The sequence below is a fragment of the Pristiophorus japonicus genome, chromosome 17, assembly GCF_044704955.1.
Source record: "Pristiophorus japonicus isolate sPriJap1 chromosome 17, sPriJap1.hap1, whole genome shotgun sequence".
Lineage (NCBI taxonomy): Eukaryota > Metazoa > Chordata > Chondrichthyes > Pristiophoridae > Pristiophorus > Pristiophorus japonicus.
The window spans coordinates 23326842-23346519 of NC_091993.1; the positions used below are offsets into that span (position 1 = coordinate 23326842).

At 44.8% G+C, this 19678-nt stretch overlaps 1 protein-coding gene across 1 annotated transcript; it reads right to left on the minus strand.

Annotated features, from left to right (window-relative positions):
• Nucleotides 1-981: 981 nt before the first annotated feature.
• Nucleotides 982-4517, minus strand: LOC139228142 (ras-related and estrogen-regulated growth inhibitor-like protein). The gene is made up of 4 exons (XM_070859331.1): nucleotides 4358-4517; nucleotides 4222-4275; nucleotides 4057-4133; nucleotides 982-2355 (listed from the first exon to the last, which is right to left on the minus strand). Exons 1-4 carry the CDS (start codon nucleotides 4473-4475, stop codon nucleotides 1927-1929), a joined length of 678 nt encoding a protein of 225 aa, XP_070715432.1. The 5' UTR covers nucleotides 4476-4517; the 3' UTR covers nucleotides 982-1926.
• Between the last annotated feature and the right edge of the window lie 15161 nt (nucleotides 4518-19678).

The following is a 19678-nucleotide window of genomic DNA, read 5'->3' on the forward strand; positions in this document are numbered from 1 at the left end:
CCTTCTCTTTCCAGAAACATGTCCATCTTTTGAACCCGTTTATACTGTCCATTTCCATACGCTTCCCTGGTCACTCACTCCATCGCTCAATCACTCTTTGGGTGGAAAAGTTCCTCCAGACTTACATTCTTCTTCCTAACATGTACCCTGCCCCCCAGGATTTGACTCCTTCACCAAAGTGAGCAATCTGCCGAGATCAACTTTAATTCCTGTCATGACCATGAAAATTTCAACTGGATACACCTCAAAGTCTTGTCCCAAAGGGAAAAAGCCCAACTTCTTTAAACATAAGAAATAGGAGCAGGAGTAGGTCATTTGGCCCCTCGACTGCTCTGCCATTCAATGATCTCGTACCTCAACTCCACTTTCCTGCACTGTCCCCATATCCCTTGATTCCCTTAATATCCAAAAAAAATGGCATATCCGACAATGCAGCAATCCCTCAGTTCTGCACTGAACTGTCAGCCTAGATTTTGTGCTCAAATCTCTGGAGTGGGACTTGAATCCACGACCTTCCTCATAATTTGAAACACTATCCGTGGTTATAGTACTGGACGAGCATCATACCCCAGGGCTAAATAGCAAATCAACCCGCCAAGAATAAATCTTGGTAAAGCCTAGGTGTACTGACCCACCGTGGTTTATGTGACAAAGAATTCAATATATTTCAAATGACTGGGCAAGTAGTGGGTCCCACAGTGGTGGTGTGAAGCACATCCGATATTTAGTACGCAATCAGTTAAGATTAATGGTGATCTCCCGACAGAAAGTGCTTGTCAACCAGACAAACAGTGCCTTTGTGGGATTGGAAGGGAAAGATGTAGCCCAACATTACTGCCCTTGAGTGAGGAGAAGGTAAATGGTGGTACCTCATCAATCTGCTCAGAACAGCAGGGACCAGGGCAGCAATCATCTCCAACTCCTGGCTGACAGCTTACAGTAGATGATTGTCTTACAAAATAATGGTATGTTTCATCAAGTAAGCAACAATAAATAATAATTTATTGCAAAAGTCATTTACTGGCAGGTAAATCTTTCAAATCCCATCAAGACCAAAGACATTATATGAGCCCAATCCAGCTAGTCGAGCAAGTCTTAATATACAGCCCTGCCACATTGGTGGTGAGGTTACTGGTTATAAAGTATGCTGTTGGGAAGCCTTCATTTGGGCAGGATAAAACAATATATCTCAGGGTGAGATAACCTGATATGTTACCCTTGGACTGAAGCAGGTGGACCTCTTGACAACTGAGCAACCAGTGGCCTTCACTTATGAGGAAGAGATAGGGCATTGGGGCACCCTATTCTGTACCTCAACGAGCTACATGGAGGTCAAATCAAGTGACAATAGACCAGTTTTTCAGAGCATCAACCTATAAGATTTGGAGCACTCTCTCAAGGCTCAGTGGGTAACTGCACCATCTGATGGGGTACAGAATATATAACAGAAAGACCTGAGGTTTGGTCCCAAGTCTGCACACGTGTTGATGCTACAACCAGTGCTCTTGGAATGGGGGGAGTCCAAAAGATCAGCTAATGTTCCTGTTCTTGGTCTCTATCCATCCTGGAACGTGGTGAGGATAGGCCATGATGACCAATTGGCTGCCGACGCACACTACTTAGGCTCGCATATTAAGTGCGGCTCCTTGGGAAGCTGCTGGCTTTGTTGAGCCATTTTTCCAGTATACCCTACATTCAGCCTCTACTCCTCCTTACCAGTTGTGGTCAAGCACACCAGTGAAAATGGGAGCAAAGGAACTTAAAACAATCTAAAACTGAAAAGTAGGCAGTCCAAACCAATTATCACCAAGCTTGTAAACCTTGTCATTAACGATGCGATGCAACCTGAGATGGAACGTCCAACATAGCCAACCACAGAGCCCCCACCAAAATATCCAGCTACATGCCTTGGATACACGGACACATTCATAAGGAGTCTGTCCGCTTCCTGGTAAACACAGCGGACACACTGCGCACGATACTCTTTAACCCAGCTGTTTTCCTGATCGCCAGGATTTTAGTTTCCTTGATTCTGTCCACCAGACCATGGAAGACCAGGAGGACACCGTGGTAGGTTTCCGCGGTGGAGATTTCACAAAACTCGCAGTCCGTTGCCAGAGCCAGGAGCCTCCCCTCCTCGCTGGAGACTGTCCTTTGGTGGCAGAGGTCCCTCTTGTTCCCCACGATGACAATGGGAGCCTTGTCTGTGCCGGGGCAATCTTTCATCGACTTGATGAATTGGATCTGTTGCCGGACTATGTTGAAACTGGCTCGGTCACAGATGCTATAAACCAACACAAAGCCGTCTGCCCACTGGATCTGTTTCTCCTTCGCACAGTTTTCATTCAATCGATCCTTCAAAGTAAAGAGAGAATTGGGTTATTCCAAATGCTTCACAGTTTTTTATTTATTCTGGATCTCTTTTGCATTCCCCCATACTTCCCAGAGGTACTGTCTCTCCTTGGGGTACAGTTCCATGGATGCTGGAAATCCCTCTCCATCACCCACATGACCATTCTTCACGTATGAGCCTAGCCAGTGAACCTCGGCAGTTATTCAACCTTGGGGGCATCACAGTTGCGCCCACCTCTGTCTATGCCCGATGCTCACTCTTGCACTTTGAGACTTTCGACCATTTGTAAAACCCCAGTAACTGTATCCGCTAAGATCACAATACAAACTGGAAAGGGAATCTGGTTTATGTTGGCCTGCATTTTGGGGTCAGTGACGAATGAACAGCGTCGCCGTTCATTACACTTAGACGTTTTTGGGGCTTCTGTTCGGCAACTTGCGGTCTCCGGGTGTCTGATACAGTGTGGTGCTCTCTACAGGGGATCTGGGAGCTTTGTGAACAGGCCAAGCAACAGTCTCTTCAACCAATCAGATTGAAGAATCTTTACTGAGACACGCACAGTCGAAACCAGGAAGTGTAAGTAGAATATTCAGTGTGAAATCATGTACAGAAAGTGAAATCAAGAGAGGGGAAGAAAGATGGGATTAAGAGAGAGAGAGAGAGAGATAAAAGACAGAAAGAAAAAGTAAAAAAACAATTTTTATTTAAAATAAATCTTCAACAATAATTAAAATCTGAAAGAATGAAATGCCACACTTGTAATAGGAATTTTTGAGGGCCAGAGAGGCTGTTTGGCGGTAATTAAGAATTACAACACCGTTAAAAATTCGCTTTCACTTGAATGGGCAAGTCCTAACTTTCACTGGCGTGTTTAGTGGGTAATCAGTGGGTAAGTACCGCAACTTCCACCCACCCTCTCCTTCAACCACTGTCTGACCCACCTGTGAGAGCGACTGTAATTCCCATATTGGACTGTTCAGTCACCTGAGAACTCACTTTTAGAGTGGAAGCAAGTCTTCCTCGATTTCGAGGGACTGCCTATGATGATGATGATCATGACCGCAGCTTCACGCCCTTGCATGTATGTCAATGCCGAGTCTCTCAGCGAGGTAGCGGTGTAGCGAAGCTAGTAGGCAACTCAGACAGCAAGGTTCGGATTTCTGTATTTTACAGCGCATGTACGGACGGCAGAAGGAGCTGTCCAATTTACGCCTTAGTAACGGTGAGCGCCGATAGCCTTACCGCCTATTCCTGCCGCAGAATCCAGCCCAATTGTACTGCGCTGGGCAATGGAATGACCCACTAAAACCATCAGGAATCCTCAAACCAAATAAGAAGTTTGTTACCGAGTGTAATAAGGGAAGTACAAGTGACTTGCACAATACTTTACAACGTTGGTAGTTATGTGAAAGGTGTGTGACTGGTACAGTGAGGAACTGGTTAATCCTCAAACAGCATTAAAACAGTGATAGTCTCGGATAGAAATGCACGACAATTGGAATTTGTTCAGGAGTCCAAAGGAAAATAACCTTCATTCTTAAAGAGCTGGTAGCTTAAGTAGAATGGAGAACATGTCTTTGTGTGAACAGGAGCTGGAAGTTTTGTATTTAGACTTGGCGCCACAGACAATGAAACAAGAACTGACAGAAAGTGATTTAAATATTCACAGAGATTTAATCATTGAAAAGACATGAAAGTCTTACCTGTGCATACGGGGAATCCCAAATATTAAAAGCCACTTCTCTCCCAGCAACAGTCACATTGTGATTGTAGACGGATTCTAGAATAGAAATAACTTAAATATAACTGCAGCCCTTTAACAAAAAACGTTTGGAAACCGAATGTATGATTCTGTGCGAAATATTTACCTATATCTCCATATTCACCAATGAATCTTCTTGTCAAGAAACGAACGGTCAAAGCTGCAAGAAAAGGGCAACAGTTTTAAAACTGGGCTGTGACAAAATGTCCTTGCATTGTACCCCTGTTGGTTGCTAAACTTACCCGACTTGCCAACATTATCTGCTCCTAAAACCACCACATTGGCTTCCATTCTCGACTGAGATGGGACGGTCATTTCAGAGAGACGTCTCCTGCTTGTGTGGGGAATTCTCAAAACCATCTGCAACTTTAACCTGAGCTCTGTCCGTCTCCCTCCAAGTGCCTGCTCTGAACTGCAATGAAGCCCTTGGGTTCTGTGTGCTTATATAGAGAGAGTGGCAACTGGAGACCCCTGCTGGACCCACTGCTACATTACAAGGTTCAGCTTCACCAGAACTCAGGGAGGGAGTGGGTAAACAGAAATGGCTTTCTTTGAAAATAACGTTTATGTTCGTGATTTTGATGATGAGTTTGAACTAGGGAGAATTAAAACATTATGCACTTTAAGAAAAAAAAGGAATATTCTCAATGTCAAGTTTCTTGGAAGCTCTTTGAAATGCGTGACTGGTAGAGGTATGATGCAGGCCAATAGTTTATTCCTCCCTCTGGGACTGCTCTGAGAAAGAGAGTCTCTTGACAAAATTCTACAGTGTTGCAATTGCAAGCCATGTGGGTTTCATATTATCAGTCCGTACACATTAAAAGCTGATTGTTTTACTGAGATGCTCCTTTGACACAAATGATGGCGCATTGTCAGCGCTCGCCGCCATTACTGTGTGAAACTGACAGCAACTTCTGGCGTCCGCGCAGTTAAACGCGGAAATCCGGAGGTTGCTGTCAGTGATTCCACGCTCCTCCACAGGGTGCGCTGTTACAGCCTTCACAGAGGCAATCCGCGCAGAATCGGTGATCTGACGTCTGACGTCAACTTCAACTATTAACGCACTATTCTCGCTGTTAAAATCCACGGAAAAAATTAAGCCTTGTTGAAGGAAGCAAATGGTATGTCGACCTTTATTACAAGAGGATTTGAGTATAAGTAAAGACTGGTCATTATTCCGCCATTCACACCCTATCTAGACTAACATAAGAACATAAGAAATAGGAGCAGGAGCTGGCCATTTGGCCCCTCGAGCCTGCTCCGCCATTTGATACGATCATGGCTGATCTGATCATGGACTCAGCTCCACTTCCCTGCCCGCTCCCCATAACTCTTTATTCCCTTATCGCTCAAAAATCTGTCTATCTCCGCCTTAAATATATTCAATGACCCAGCCTCCACAGCTCTCTGGGGCAGAGAATTTCATAGATTTACAACCCTCTGAGAGAAGAAATTCTTCCTCATCTCAGTTTTAAATGGGCGGCCACTTATTCTGAGACTATGTCCCCTAGTTTTACTTTCCCCTATGAGTGGAAATATCCTCTCTGCTTCCACCTTGTCGAGCCCCGTCATTATCTTATATGTTTCGATAAGATCACCTCTCATTCTTCTGAACTCCAATGAGCATAGGCCCAACCTACTCAACCTATCTTTATATGCCATAGCAACATAAGAAATAGGAACAGGAGTAAGCCATACGGCCCCTCGAGCCTGCTCCGCCATTCAATAAGATCATGGCTGATCTGATCATGGACTCAGCTCCACTTCCCCGCCCATTCCCCATAACCCCTTATTCCATTATCACTCAAGAAACTATCTATTTCTGTGTTAAATTTATTCCATGTCCCAGCTTCCACAACTCTCCAAGGCAGCAAATTCCACAGATTTACAACCCTCTGAGAGAAGAAATTCTTCCTCATCTCTGTTTTAAATGGGCGGCCCCTTATTCTAAGATCATGCCCTCTAGTTCTAGTCTCCTCCATCAGTGGAAACATCCTCTCTGCATCCACCTTGTCAAACCCCTCATAATCTTATACATTTCGATAAGATCACCTCTCATTCTTCTGAACTCCAGTGAGTAGAGGCCCAACCTCCTCAACCTATCTTCATAAGTCAACCCCCTCACCTCCGGAATCAACTTAGTGAACCTTCTCTGAACAGCCTCCAATGCAAGTATCTCCCTCATCAAATACGGAGACTAAAACTGTACGCAGTACTCTAGGTTTGGCCTCACCAATACCCTGTACAGTTGTAGCAGGACTTCTCTGCTTTTATACTCTATCCCCCTTGCAATAAAGGCCAACATTCCATTTGCCTTCCTGATTACTTGCTGTACCTGCATACTAACTGTTCGTGTTCCATGCACACGGACCCCCAGGTCCCTCTGTACTGCAGCACTTTGCAATTTTTCTCCATTTAAATTATAATTTGTTTTTCTATTTTTCCTGCTAAAGTGGATAACCTCACATTTTCCCACATTGTACTCCATGTGCCAATATTTTGCCCACTCACTTAGCCTGCAAATTTTTTATGTCTTCCTCACAATTTGCTTTCCCACCCATCTTTGTATCACCATTTTCTAACTTCTGCCATTACCATCTCAAGTCGACCCATCATCCCTTTTGTCTCTCTAATCTCTCCTGCCTTCCACCCTATCACAGACCTTTCCTTTTGTTCTTTTCTCCACTCCCCCTTTCAGTGCTCCTTAAGAATCTGTTCATTCCGAACACTCACCAGTTCTGACGAAGGCTCATCGACCTGAAACGTTAACTCTGTTTCTCTCTCCACGGATGCTGCCTGACCCGCTGAGATTTCCAGCATTTTCTGTTTTTATTTCAGATTCGAGCATCTGCAGTGTTTTGCTTTTTTGTAAGAGTAAAGATGTCTTATTGCAATTATACATGGCCCTGGTGAGATCGCACCTGGAGTATTGTGTACAGTTTTGGTCTCCTTACCTAAGGAAGGATATACTTGCCATAGAGGGAGTGCAACGAAGGTTCACCAGACTGATTCCTGGGATGGGGGGATTGTCCTCTGAGGAGAGATTGAGTAGACTAGGCCTATATTTTCTAGATTTTCAAAGAATAAGAGGTGATCTCATTGAAATATATACAATTCTTACAGGGCTTGACAGGATAAATGCAGGGAGGATGTTTCGTCTGGCTGGGGAGTCTAGAACCAGGGGTCACTGTCTAAGAATAAGGGGTTATTTAGGACTAAGATGAGGAGACACTTCTTCACTCAGAGGATGGTTTTTCTTTGCAAATCTCCACCCCAGAGGGCTGTGGAGGCTCAGTCATTGAGTATTTTCAAGACAGAGTTCAATAGATTTTTGAATATTAAGGGCATCAAGGGATATGGGGGCAATGCAGGAAAGTGGAGTTGAGATAGAAGATCAGCCATGATCTCATTGAATGGCGGAGCAGGCTCGTGGGGCCGAATGGCCTACTCCTGCTTGTAATGCTAATGTTCTTATGAATGAGGTGTAAGTGAGTTTTTAACAGCGTACTAAGCAAAGTTCCCTGGAAGCTGTGTGACCGCTCAGATGCACAGTGTCTGTGAGGTCCCATGCAAGCCACTCACCCAATTTTGCATTGTAAAAACCGTACATGCGCAATTTAAAGGGACTGCGCTTGAAAAAAAATTATTGCTGAACAAACTCTCTGGCCCTGAAAAAAATGAATTTATAAGTTTGGTGTGTCAGTCACTGCATTCTATGCTAAAAATTCCATAGATAGTTAAAATAATAAAAATTCATTTTATTTTATTTTTTAAAAGTTTGTTTATGATATTTCAGCTTCTGCTTAATCTCATGTGCATGTCCTAATCTTTCTGCAAAATTATTTAAAAGCCATGATAATCAGTGTTTTATACTTCCTGGTTTGCTATCTGTGAGAATTCTTCAATCTGATTGGCTGCTCTGCCTGCTTGTTGACTTCACTGTTCCTGGAGGCCACAGATCCCCTATAGATGGCGCCACATAGAGAGTCACGTCAGAATTGTGTAAATCGACACCACAGAGAGCGCTAAATGTGGGCAGCTTTCGTCTAGGTCAGCGGCTAGCGCCGTCCCTTCACCACTGACCATAAGATCTGGGCCATAGAGACAGAGAGCAGAAACCAGAGGCCCCTGCTGGGCCCACTGCTACATTACAAGAAATAAATGATTTAAAAGCCATGCGGATGCTGATTCCGCCCACCAAGGGACACAATGGACATGATCTTCACCACATGTCAAATTCAAGAAAAATGCAGCACCAGCCTCTGTATATGGCCTTCTTTGACCTCACAAAGGCCTTCAACACTGTCAACCGGGAGGGTTTATGGAGTATCCTCCTCAAATTCGGCTGCCCTCAAAAGTTCGTCACAAATCCTCTGCCTGCTCCATGACGACATGCAAGCCATGATCCTGACCAATGGATCCACCACAGACCCAAATATGTGCGGACCATGGCCAAGCAAAGCTGTGTCATCGCACCAACGCTCTTCTCGATCTTCCTTACTGCAACGCTTCATCTCACCCTCAATAAGCTCCCCGCTGGAGTGGAGCTAATCTGCAGAACAAATGGGAAGCTGTTCAACTGCTGTCAACTCCAGTCCAGATCCAAGGTCGTCCCATCCTCTCTCATTGAATTACAGTATGCAGACGATGCTTGCGTTTGCCCACACTCGGAGGTCGAACTCCAAACCATCGTCAATACCTTCACCGAAGCATATGAGAGTATGGGCCTTACACTAAACATCCATAAGACAAAGGTTCTTATCCAATCTGCCTCCGCCACACAGTACTGCTCCCTCAATTATCAAGATCCATAACGAAGCCGTGGACAACATGAACCTTTTTCCATACCTCGGGAGCCTACTGTCAACAAGGGCAGACATCGATGACGAAGTCCAACATCGCCTTCAGTGTGCCAGTGCAGCCGTTGGTCGGTTGAGGAAGATGGTGTTTGAAGACCAGGACCTCAAACCCGGCACCAAGCTCATGGTCTACAGAGCAGTGGTGATACCTGCCCTCCTATATGCTTCAGAGACATGGACTATGTACGACAGGCACCTCAATGCACCTGAGAAGTACCACCAACGCTGCTTCCTCAAGATCCTGCAAATCCACCGTCAGTGTTCTCACTCAGGCCAACATCCTCAGCATCGGAGCATTGACCACGCTCGATCAGCTCCGATGGACGGGCCACATCGTCCGCATGCCTGATACTAGACTCCCAAAACAAGCGATCGACTCAGAGCTCCGACACGGCAAGCGAGCCCCATGTGGGCAGAGGAAATGCTTCAAGGGCACCCTCAAAGCCTGCTTGAAAAAGTGCGACATCCCCACCGGCACCTGGGAATCCCTAGCCCAAGACTACTCAAAGGAGGAGAATTATCCAGGAAGATGCCGAACACCTCGAGTCTCTTCGCTGGGAGAATGCAGAAGCCAAGCGTGAACAGCGGAAGAAGTGTACGGCAATCCAAGCACCCCACCCACCCAACGCTCCAACCACCGTCTGCCCCACCTGTGACAGAGACTGTAGGTCCCACATAGGACTCATCAGTCACCTGAAAACTCATATTGGTGTGGAAGCAAGTCATCCTCGACTCTGGGGGACTGCCTAAGAGAGAGAGACAAGAAAGAAAAAAGACTTGCATTTATATAGTGCCTTTCATGACCACAAGAAGTCCCAAAGTGCTTTACAGCCAATTAAGTACTTTTCAAGTGCAGTCACTTTTGTAATGTGGGAAACCCGGCAGCTAATTTGCGCACAGAAGCTCCCACAAACAGCAATGTCATAATGACCAGGTAATCTGTTTTAATGATGTTGGTTGAGGGATAAATATTGACTAGGAATCCCCTGCTCTTCTTCGAAATAGTGCCATGGGGCCTCGGTTTAATGTCTCAACTGAAAGACGGCACCTCTGACAGTGCAGCACTCCCTCAGCACTGCACCCGAGTATCAGCCTAGATTTCTGTGCTCTGGAGTCTCTGGAGCGAGACTTGAACTCACAACCTTCTGATTCAGAGGTGAGAGCGCGACCAACTTCACCAGAACTCAGAGAGAAAGAAGAAAAACAGAAATGTCTTTCATTTAAAATATCGCTTGTGTTCCTGGTTTTATTTCTGCGGAAGGATGAGTTTGAAGTACTTGTGCAGCCCAGTGAGAGTAAAAACATAATGGGTCTGAATTTGCGGTCGATGTCCCTGACCCATGAAATATTTCGGAACTTACCTCCTGGCTCCAGACGGAGAGTTCAGGTCTTGGGCCTGCAGACATACGCCTGCGTGAAAGCCCGTGGACCCCAGGGACGCAGATGGTTCCGAAGCATCCCTGGGAACACATGAGCCAGGTCCTCTAATGAGAAAGGAGTATTCCATTGCAGTCATTTCCGAACGGAATCCCCTAACGACATGCAATGGAATCCCCAAATAATTAAACATTTTACAGAATTCTAATAAAAATAAATGTTCTGATTTTCAAGTTTAATTAAAAGTCCCTTAATTACACCAAACACAACAAAAATTTAATTTCATGAAAAATAATTTTAAATATTTTAATCTGGGCCAATATTTGCACAAACTAATTTTAAGTGTTCGTGCATCAGTTTTTATTTTACATTTTTAATTTAAGATTGATATTAACCCTTACGCTGGTGAAAGCAGGCTGCGTCAGAGTTTTGCGGGCATTTGCTGGGCAGTAGTTAGACAACTAACCCAATCTGTGCCAGTGAGTCTCAGTTGGTTCGGTAGATCTGTCAAGGCGGTACTTTGACAGATCGCAAGTTCCGGGTCTTCGCACTTGTGCGTCGCCCACGAAAACTGGGAACTTGCGGGGCTTTTCAGAAGGCTCACGACGGTGTACACCGACCCATCACTGGGGCCGCATATTCCTGGCTAATATGTATTTCAAGAAAAAAAAGCGTTGGAATGTTTTCAATGAGCACAGAGAAATGTTTCTTGGAAACTGTTTTCAGTTCCAACTAATAAGGCTTATGGTGAAACCAGTCACCAGTTTATCTCCCTCTGGGAATGTTCTCCGAAGGAGAGTCACATGACAGAATTCTACAGTCTTGCAATTCTATGCCATGTGGGTTTCCTGTTATCAGTCCTCATTCATTAAAATGTGATTTGTTTTTCTGAGATGTTCCTATATCAAATTAGGTCATCATCCTTCATTGGTGGGTCATCATATCGCTCACTTGGCAATTATAGCCACTTGATCTAACCCCCAAATATCGGCATCTAACTGCAGTCTGGAACATTACCTCTATTTGTTTCAGTTTTGTTTATAATCTTATTGATAATGCATTTGCAACAGCACCATAGAAACATAGAAACATAGAAAATAGGTGCAGGAGTAGGCCATTTAGCCCTTCGAGCCTGCACCACTGTTCAATATGATCATGGCTGATCATGCAACTTTCGTACCCCATTCCTGCTTTCTCTCCATACCCCCTGATCCCTTTAGCCGTATGGGCCACATCTAACTCCATTTTGAATATATCTAACGAACTGGCCTCAACAACTTTCTGCGGTAGAGAATTCCACAGGTTCACAATTCTCTGAGCGAAGAAGTTTCTCCTCATCTCGGTCCTAAATGGCTTACCCCTTATCCTTAGACTGTGACCCCTGGTTCTGGACTTCCCCAACATCGGGAACATTCTTCCTGCATCTAACCTGTCCAATCCTGTCAGAATTTTATATGTTTCTATGAGATCCCCTCTCATTCTTCTAAATTCCAGTGAGTATAAGCCTAGCCGATCCAGTCTTTCCTCATATGTCAGTCCTGCCATTTCGGGAATCAGTCTGGTGAACCTTCGCTGCACTCCCTCAATAGCAAGAATGTCCTTCCTCAGATTAGGAGACCAAAACTGTACACAATATTCAAGGTGTGGCCTCACCAAGACCCTGTACAACTGCAGTAAGACCTCCCTGCTCCGATACTCAAAACCTCTCGCTATGAAGGCCAACATGCCAATTGTCTTCTTCACCGCCTGCTGTACCTGCATGCCAACTTTCAATGACTGATGTACCACGGCACCCAGGTCTCGTTGCACCTCTCCTTTTCCTAATCTGCCGCCATTCAGATAATATTCTGCCTTCCCGTTTTTGCCACCAAAGTGGATAACCTCACATTTATCTATATTATACTGAATCTGCCATGCATTTGCCCACTCACCTAACCTGTCCAAGTCACCCTGCAGCCTCTTAGCATCCTCCTCACAGCCCACACTGCCACCCAGCTTAGTGTCATCTGCAAACTTGGAGCTATTACATTCATATCTTGGATTGCTGAATTTTTAATCCAATTCCCTCTTCTTCTCAACAACACGGAAGCAAAATACTATGGATACTGGAAATCCATTCAGCTGCCGATGTTGCTTCCCCCACTTTCCAACTAATTAAACATCCCCACCCCCCACCCCCCCTGCCCCAGTCTCCTCCTTGACCCAGCCCTGAACCCATGTCTCTCTTTACTTTCAAAACATGAAGAAAAAGAGTTGCATTTTTATAGCGCCTTTCACAGCCGCCGGACGTCTCAAAGCGCTTTACAGTCTATTAAGTACTTTTTTGAAGTGTAGTCCCTGTTGTAATTTAGGAAAGGTGGCAGCCATTTTGCGCACAGCAACTCCCACAAACAGCAATGTGATAATAACCAGATAATCTGTTTTGATAGAGTTAATAAGGAGAAACTGTTTCCAGTGGCAGAAGGGTTGGTTACCTGAGGACACAGATTTAAAGTCATTGGCAAAAGAACTAGATGCAAGATGAGGAGAATTGTTTAACACCGTGAGGTGTTATGAGCTGGCATGCATTGTCCAAAAGGGTGATGGAAACAAATTCACAAATGACATTCAAAAAGGGAACTGGATAAATACATGAAATTGCAGGACTATGGAGAAAGGACAGGGGAGTGGGACTAATTGGATAGCTCAAGGAGCTAGGACTGGCCTATATAGTCCGATTCGCCTCTTTCTGTGCTCTATCATTCTATGGTTCTTCCATCTCCCATCATACCCTCTCCAAGTACATCTCATCCATGAGATCCACCTGCTTGATTCCATTCTCACTAACATTGTCTGCTGCAATCCTTGCCTCAGTCCATAAGCTGCTGAGATACTTGCCCGTGCCTTGGTCATCCCGAGATGTGACTATTCCAATGCTCTCCTGGCCGGCCGCCCATCCTCCACCCTCTGTAGACTACAGCTCATCCAAAATTCTGCTGCCTGTTTCTCCTCCCGCCAAATCTCGCACACACATCCACCCTGCCCTCATTGGCTCCCAGTCCTCATATTTAAAATTCTCATCCTTGTGTCTAAAACCCTTCATGGCCTCACCACGCCCGATCTCTGCAACCTATTCCCGCCTCATAGCCTCCCAACTCTTTTCCTCTGACTCTGGCCTCTTGCACATCCCCCCTCCCTTTGCACAACTGTTGGCCACCGTGTCTTCAGCTGACTAGACCCCATGCTCAGGAATCCTCTCACTAAACCCCACCGCCTCGCCCCTTCCCTCTCCTCTTTTAAGATTAAAACCTAGCTCTTTCACCAAGTTTTTGGTAACCCCTCCAGATATCTTCTTTTTTGGCTCAGCATTTACGTTTTCTTTACGCCATTGTGATGCGCATTGGAACATTTCTTCTATGTTACAAGCGGCATATAAATGCAAGTTGTTGTTGAAAAGCCGTGACAATGATGATAGTGTCACAACAGATAGGGTCACAACAGATAGTTTCACAACAGATAGTTTCACAACTGATAGTGTCACAACAGATAGGGTCACAACAGATAGTTTCACAACTGATAGTGTCACAACTGATAGGGTCACAAAAGATAGTTTCACAACTGATAGTGTCACAACAGATAGGGTCACGACAGATAGTGTCACGACAGATAGTGTCACAACAGATAGGGTGAAAGCAGATAGGGTCAAAACTGATAGGGTCAAAACAGAGAGGGTCACAGAAGATAAGGTCACAACAGATAGGGTCACAACAGATAGTGTCACAACAGATAGGGTGAACAACTGATAGTGTCACAACTGAATGTCACAACAGATAGGGTCACAACAGATGGAGTCACAACAGATAGGGTCACAACAGATAGTGTCACAACAGATAGGGTCACAACAGATAGTGTCACAACAGATAGGGTCACAACTGATAGTGTCACAACAGATAGGGTCACAACAGATAGGGTCACAACAGATAGTGTCACAACAGATAGGGTCACAACAGATAGTGTCACAACAGATAGGGTCACAACTGATAGTGTCACAACAGATAGGGTCACAACAGATAGGGCCACAACAGATAGGGTCACAACAGATAGGGCCACAACAGATAGTGTCACAACAGATAGGGTCACAACAGATAGGGCCACAACAGATAGTGTCACAACAGATAGGGTCACAACAGATAGTGTCACAACAGATAGTTAATCGGTTATTTCGGTCTGCTTCCAGATGTTTACAGTAAGTTATGAGTCAGCTGTTTTCCAGTCCAAGCCATCTTATAATAGTTGTGCTAATTTTTGTAAACTCTCAAGCCATTTTTAAAACTTTAAAAGAATTGGTTCACAGGATGTGTATGTCGCTGGCAAGGCCAGCATTTATTGCCCATCCCTAGTTGCCCTTGAGAAGGTGGTGGTGAGTCGTCTTCTTGAACCGCTGCAGTCCGTGTGGTGAAGGTGCTCCCACAGTGCTATTCGGGAGGGAGTTGCAGGAATTTGACCCAGTGATGAAGGAACGGCCGATATATTTCCAAGTCACAACTGATAGGGTCACAACTGATGGGGTCACGACAGATAGTGTCACAACAGATAGGGTCACGACAGATAGTGTCACAACAGATAGTTTCACAACAGATAGGGTCACGACAGATAGTGTCACAACAGATAGTGTCACAACTGATCGGGTTACAACTGATAGTGTAATAACAGATAGTGTCACAACAGATAGGGTCACAACAGATAGGGTCACAACTGATAGGGCCACAACAGATAGGGTCACAACAGATCGTGTCACGACAGATAGCCTCACAATAAATAGGATCACAACTGATAGGGTCACAACAGATGGAGTCACAACAGATAGAGTCACAACAGATAGGGTCACAACAGATAGGGTGAACAACTGATAGTGTCACAACAGATAGGGTCACAACAGATAGGGTCACAACAGATAGTGTCACAACTGAATGTCACAACAGATAGGGTCACAACAGATAGAGTCACAACAGATAGGGTCACAACAGATAGGGCCACAACAGATAGTGTCACAACAGATAGTTAATCGGTTATTTCGGTCTGCTTCCAGATGTTTACAGTAAGTTATGAGTCAGCTGTTTTCCAGTCCAAGCCATCTTATAATAGTTGTGCTAATTTTTGTAAACGCTCAAGCCATTTTTAAAACTTTAAAAGAATTGGTTCACAGGATGTGTATGTCGCTGGCAAGGCCAGCATTTATTGCCCATCCCTAGTTGCCCTTGAGAAGGTGGTGGTGAGCCGCCTTCTTGAACCGCTGCAGTCCGTGTGGTGAAGGTACTCCCACAGTGCTATTCGGGAGGGAGTTCCAGGAATTTGACCCAGTGATGAAGGAACGGCCGATATATTTCCAAGTCACAACTGATAGGGTCACAACCGATGGGGTCACAACTGATGGGGTCATGACAGATAGTTTCACAACAGATAGGGTCTCGACAGATAGTGTCACAACAGATAGGGTCACAACAGATAGGGTCACAACAGATAGGGTCACAACTGATAGGGTCACAACAGATAGGGTCACAACAGATAGGGTCACAACAGATGGAGTCACAACAGATAGGGTCACAACAGATGGAGTCACAACAGATAGGGTCACAACAGATAGGGTCACAACAGATAGGGTCACAACTGATAGTGTCACAACAGATGGAGTCACAACAGATATGGTCACAACTGATAGTGTCACAACAGATGGAGTCACAACAGATGGAGTCACAACAGATAGTTAATCGGTTATTTCGGTCTGCTTCCAGATGTTTACAGTAAGTTATGAGTCAGCTGTTTTCCAGTCCAAGCCATCTTATAATAGTTGTGCTAATTTTTGTAAACTCTCAGGCCATTTTTAAAACTTTAAAAGAATTGGTTCACAGGATGTGTATGTCGCTGGCAAGGCCAGCATTTATTGCCCATCCCTAGTTGCCCTTGAGAGGGTGGTGGTGAGTCGTCTTCTTGAACCGCTGCAGTCCGTGTGGTGAAGGTACTCCCACAGTGCTCTTCGGAATTGAGTTCCAGGAATTTGACCCAGTGATGAAGGAACGGCCGATATATTTCCAAGTCACAACTGATAGGGTCACAACTGATGGGGTCACAACAGATAGTTTCACAACAGATAAGGTCATGACAGATAGTGTCACGACAGATAGTGTCACAACAGATAGGGTCACAACAGATAGGGTCACAACAGATAGTGTCACAACTGATCGGGTTACAACTGATAGTGTCATAACAGATAGTGTCACAACAGATAGGGTCACAACAGATAGGGTCACAACAGATAGTGTCACAACTGATCGGGTTACAACTGATAGTGTCATAACAGATAGTGTCACAACTGATAGGGCCACAACAGATAGGGTCACAACTGATAGCCTCACGATAAATAGGGTCACAACTGATAGTGTCACAACAGATAGTGTCACAACAGATTGGGTCACAACAGATAGGGTCACAACAGATAGTGTCACAACAGATAGGGTCACAACAGATGGAGTCACAACAGATAGGGTGAAGAACTGATAGTGCCACAACTGAATGTCACAACAGATAGGGTCACAACAGACAGGGTCACAACAGATAGTGTCACAACAGATAGGGTGAACAACTGATAGTGTCATAACTGAATGTCACAACAGATAGGGTCACAACAGATAGGGTCACAACGGATAGTGTCACAACAGATTGGGTCACAACAGATAGGGTCACAACAGATAGTGTCACAACAGATAGGGTCACAACAGATAGGGTCACAACAGATAGGGTCACAACTGATAGTGTCACAACAGATAGGGTCACAACAGATAGTGTCACAACAGATAGGGTCGCAACAGATAGGGTCACAACAGATAGTGTCACAACAGATAGTGTCACAACAGATAGGGTCACAACAGATAGGGTCACAACAGATAAGGTGAACAACTGATAGTGTCACAACTGAATGTCACAACAGATAGGGTCACAACAGATGGAGTCACAACAGATAGTGTCACAACAGATAGGGTCACAACAGATAGTGTCACAACAGATAGGGTCACAACAGATAGGGTCACAACAGATAGGGTGAACAACTGATAGTGTCACAACTGAATGTCACAACAGATAGGGTGAACAACTGATAGTGTCACAACTGAATGTCATAACAGATAGGTTCACAACAGATAGGGTCACAACAGATAGAGTCACAACAGATAGGGTCACAACAGATAGGGCCACAACAGATAGTGTCACAACAGATAATGTCACAACAGATAGGGTCACAACAGATAGGGCCACAACAGATAGTGTCACAACAGATAGTGTCACAACAGATAGTTAATCGGTTATTTCGGTCTGCTTCCAGATGTTTACAGTAAGTTATGAGTCAGCTGTTTTCCAGTCCAAGCCTTCTTATAATAGTTGTGCTAATTTTTGTAAACTCTCAAGCCATTTTTAAAACTTTAAAAGAATTGGTTCACAGGATGTGTATGTCGCTGGCAAGGCCAGCATTTATTGCCCATCCCTAGTTGCCCTTGAGTAGGTGGTGGTGAGCCGCCTTCTTGAACCGCTGCAGTCCGTGTGGTGAAGGTGCTCCCACAGTGCTATTCGGGAGGGAGTTCCAGGAATTTGACCCAGTGATGAAGGAACGGCCGATATATTTCCAAGCCACAACTGATAGGGTCACAACCGATGGGGTCACAACTGATGGGGTTACAACTGATCGGGTTACAACTGACAGTGTCATAACAGATAGTGTCACAACAGATAGGGTCACAACAGATAGGGTCACAACTGATAAGGCCACAACAGATAGGGTCACAACAGATCGTGTCACAACAGATAGCCTCACGATAAATAGAGTCACAACTGATAGGTTCACAACAGATAGGGTCACAACTGATAGTGTCACAACAGATGGAGTCACAACAGATAGGGCCACAACAGATAGTGTCACAACAGATAGTGTCACAACAGATAGTGTCACAACTGATAGGGTCACAACTGAATGTCACAACAGATAGGGTCACAACAGATAGGGTCACAACAGATAGAGTCACAACAGATAGGGTCACAACAGATAGGGTCATAACAGATAGTGTCACAACAGATAGTTAATCGGTTATTTCGGTCTGCTTCCAGATGTTTACAGTAAGTTATGAGTCAGCTGTTTTCCAGTCCAAGCCATCTTATAATAGTTGTGCTAATTTTTGTAAACTCTCAAGCCATTTTTAAAATTTTAAAGAATTGGTTCACAGGATGTGTATGTCGCTGGCAAGGCCAGCATTTATTGCCCATCCCTAGTTGCCCTTGAGAAGGTGGTGGTGAGCCGCCTTCTTGAACCGCTGCAGTCCGTGTGGTGAAGGTACTCCCACAGTGCTCTTCGGAATTGAGTTCCAGGAATTTGACCCAGTGATGAAGGAACGGCCGATATATTTCCAAGTCACAACTGATAGGGTCACAACTGATGGGGTCACGACAGATAGTTTCACAACAGATAGTGTCACGACAGATAGGGTCACAACTGATCGGGTTACAACTGATAGTGTCATAACAGATAGTGTGACAACAGATAGTGTCACAACAGATAGTGTCACAACAGATAGGGTCACAACTGATAGGGTCACAACTGATAGGGTCACAAAAGATAGTGTCACAACAGATAGGGTCACAACAGATAGAGTCACAACAGATAGGGTCACAACTAATAGGGTCACAACAGATAGAGTCACAACTGATAGGGTCACAACAGATAGGGTCACAAAAGATAGTTTCACAACTGATAGTGTCACAACAGATAGGGTCACAACTGATAGGGTCACAACAGATAGGGTCACAACTGATAGGGTCACAACAGGTAGAGTCACAACTGATAGGGCCACAACAGATAGAGTCACAACAGATAGGGTCACAACAGATAGGGTCACAACAGATAGTGTCACAACTGATAGGGTCACAACAGATAGGGTCACAACTGATAGGGTCACAACAGATAGTGTTACAACTGATAGTGTCACAACAGATAGGGTCACAACAGATAGTGTTACAACAGATAGTGTCACAACTGATAGGGTCACAACTGATAGGGTCACAACAGATAGGGTCACAAAAGATAGTTTCACAACTGATAGTGTCACAACAGATAGGGTCACAACTGATAGGGCCGCAACAGATAGGGTCACAACAGATCGTGTCACAACAGATAGCCTCACGATAAATAGGGTCACAACTGATAGGGTCACAACAGATAGGGTCACAACTGATAGGGTCACAACAGGTAGAGTCACAACTGATAGGGTCACAACAGATAGAGTCACAACTGATAGGGTCACAACAGAT

Excerpts from the sequence above, each read along its gene's own strand:
- LOC139228142 (XM_070859331.1), bottom strand. The coding sequence starts at position 4,475 with ATGGTTTTGAGAATTCCCCACACAAGCAGGAGACGTCTCTCTGAAATG. Across the intron at positions 4,276-4,357 it reads AGATAATGTTGGCAAGTCGG|CTTTGACCGTTCGTTTCTTG; the intron begins GTAAGTTTAGCA and ends CTTTTCTTGCAG. Across the intron at positions 2,356-4,056 it reads GGGATTCCCCGTATGCACAG|GATCGATTGAATGAAAACTG; the intron begins GTAAGACTTTCA and ends TTTACTTTGAAG.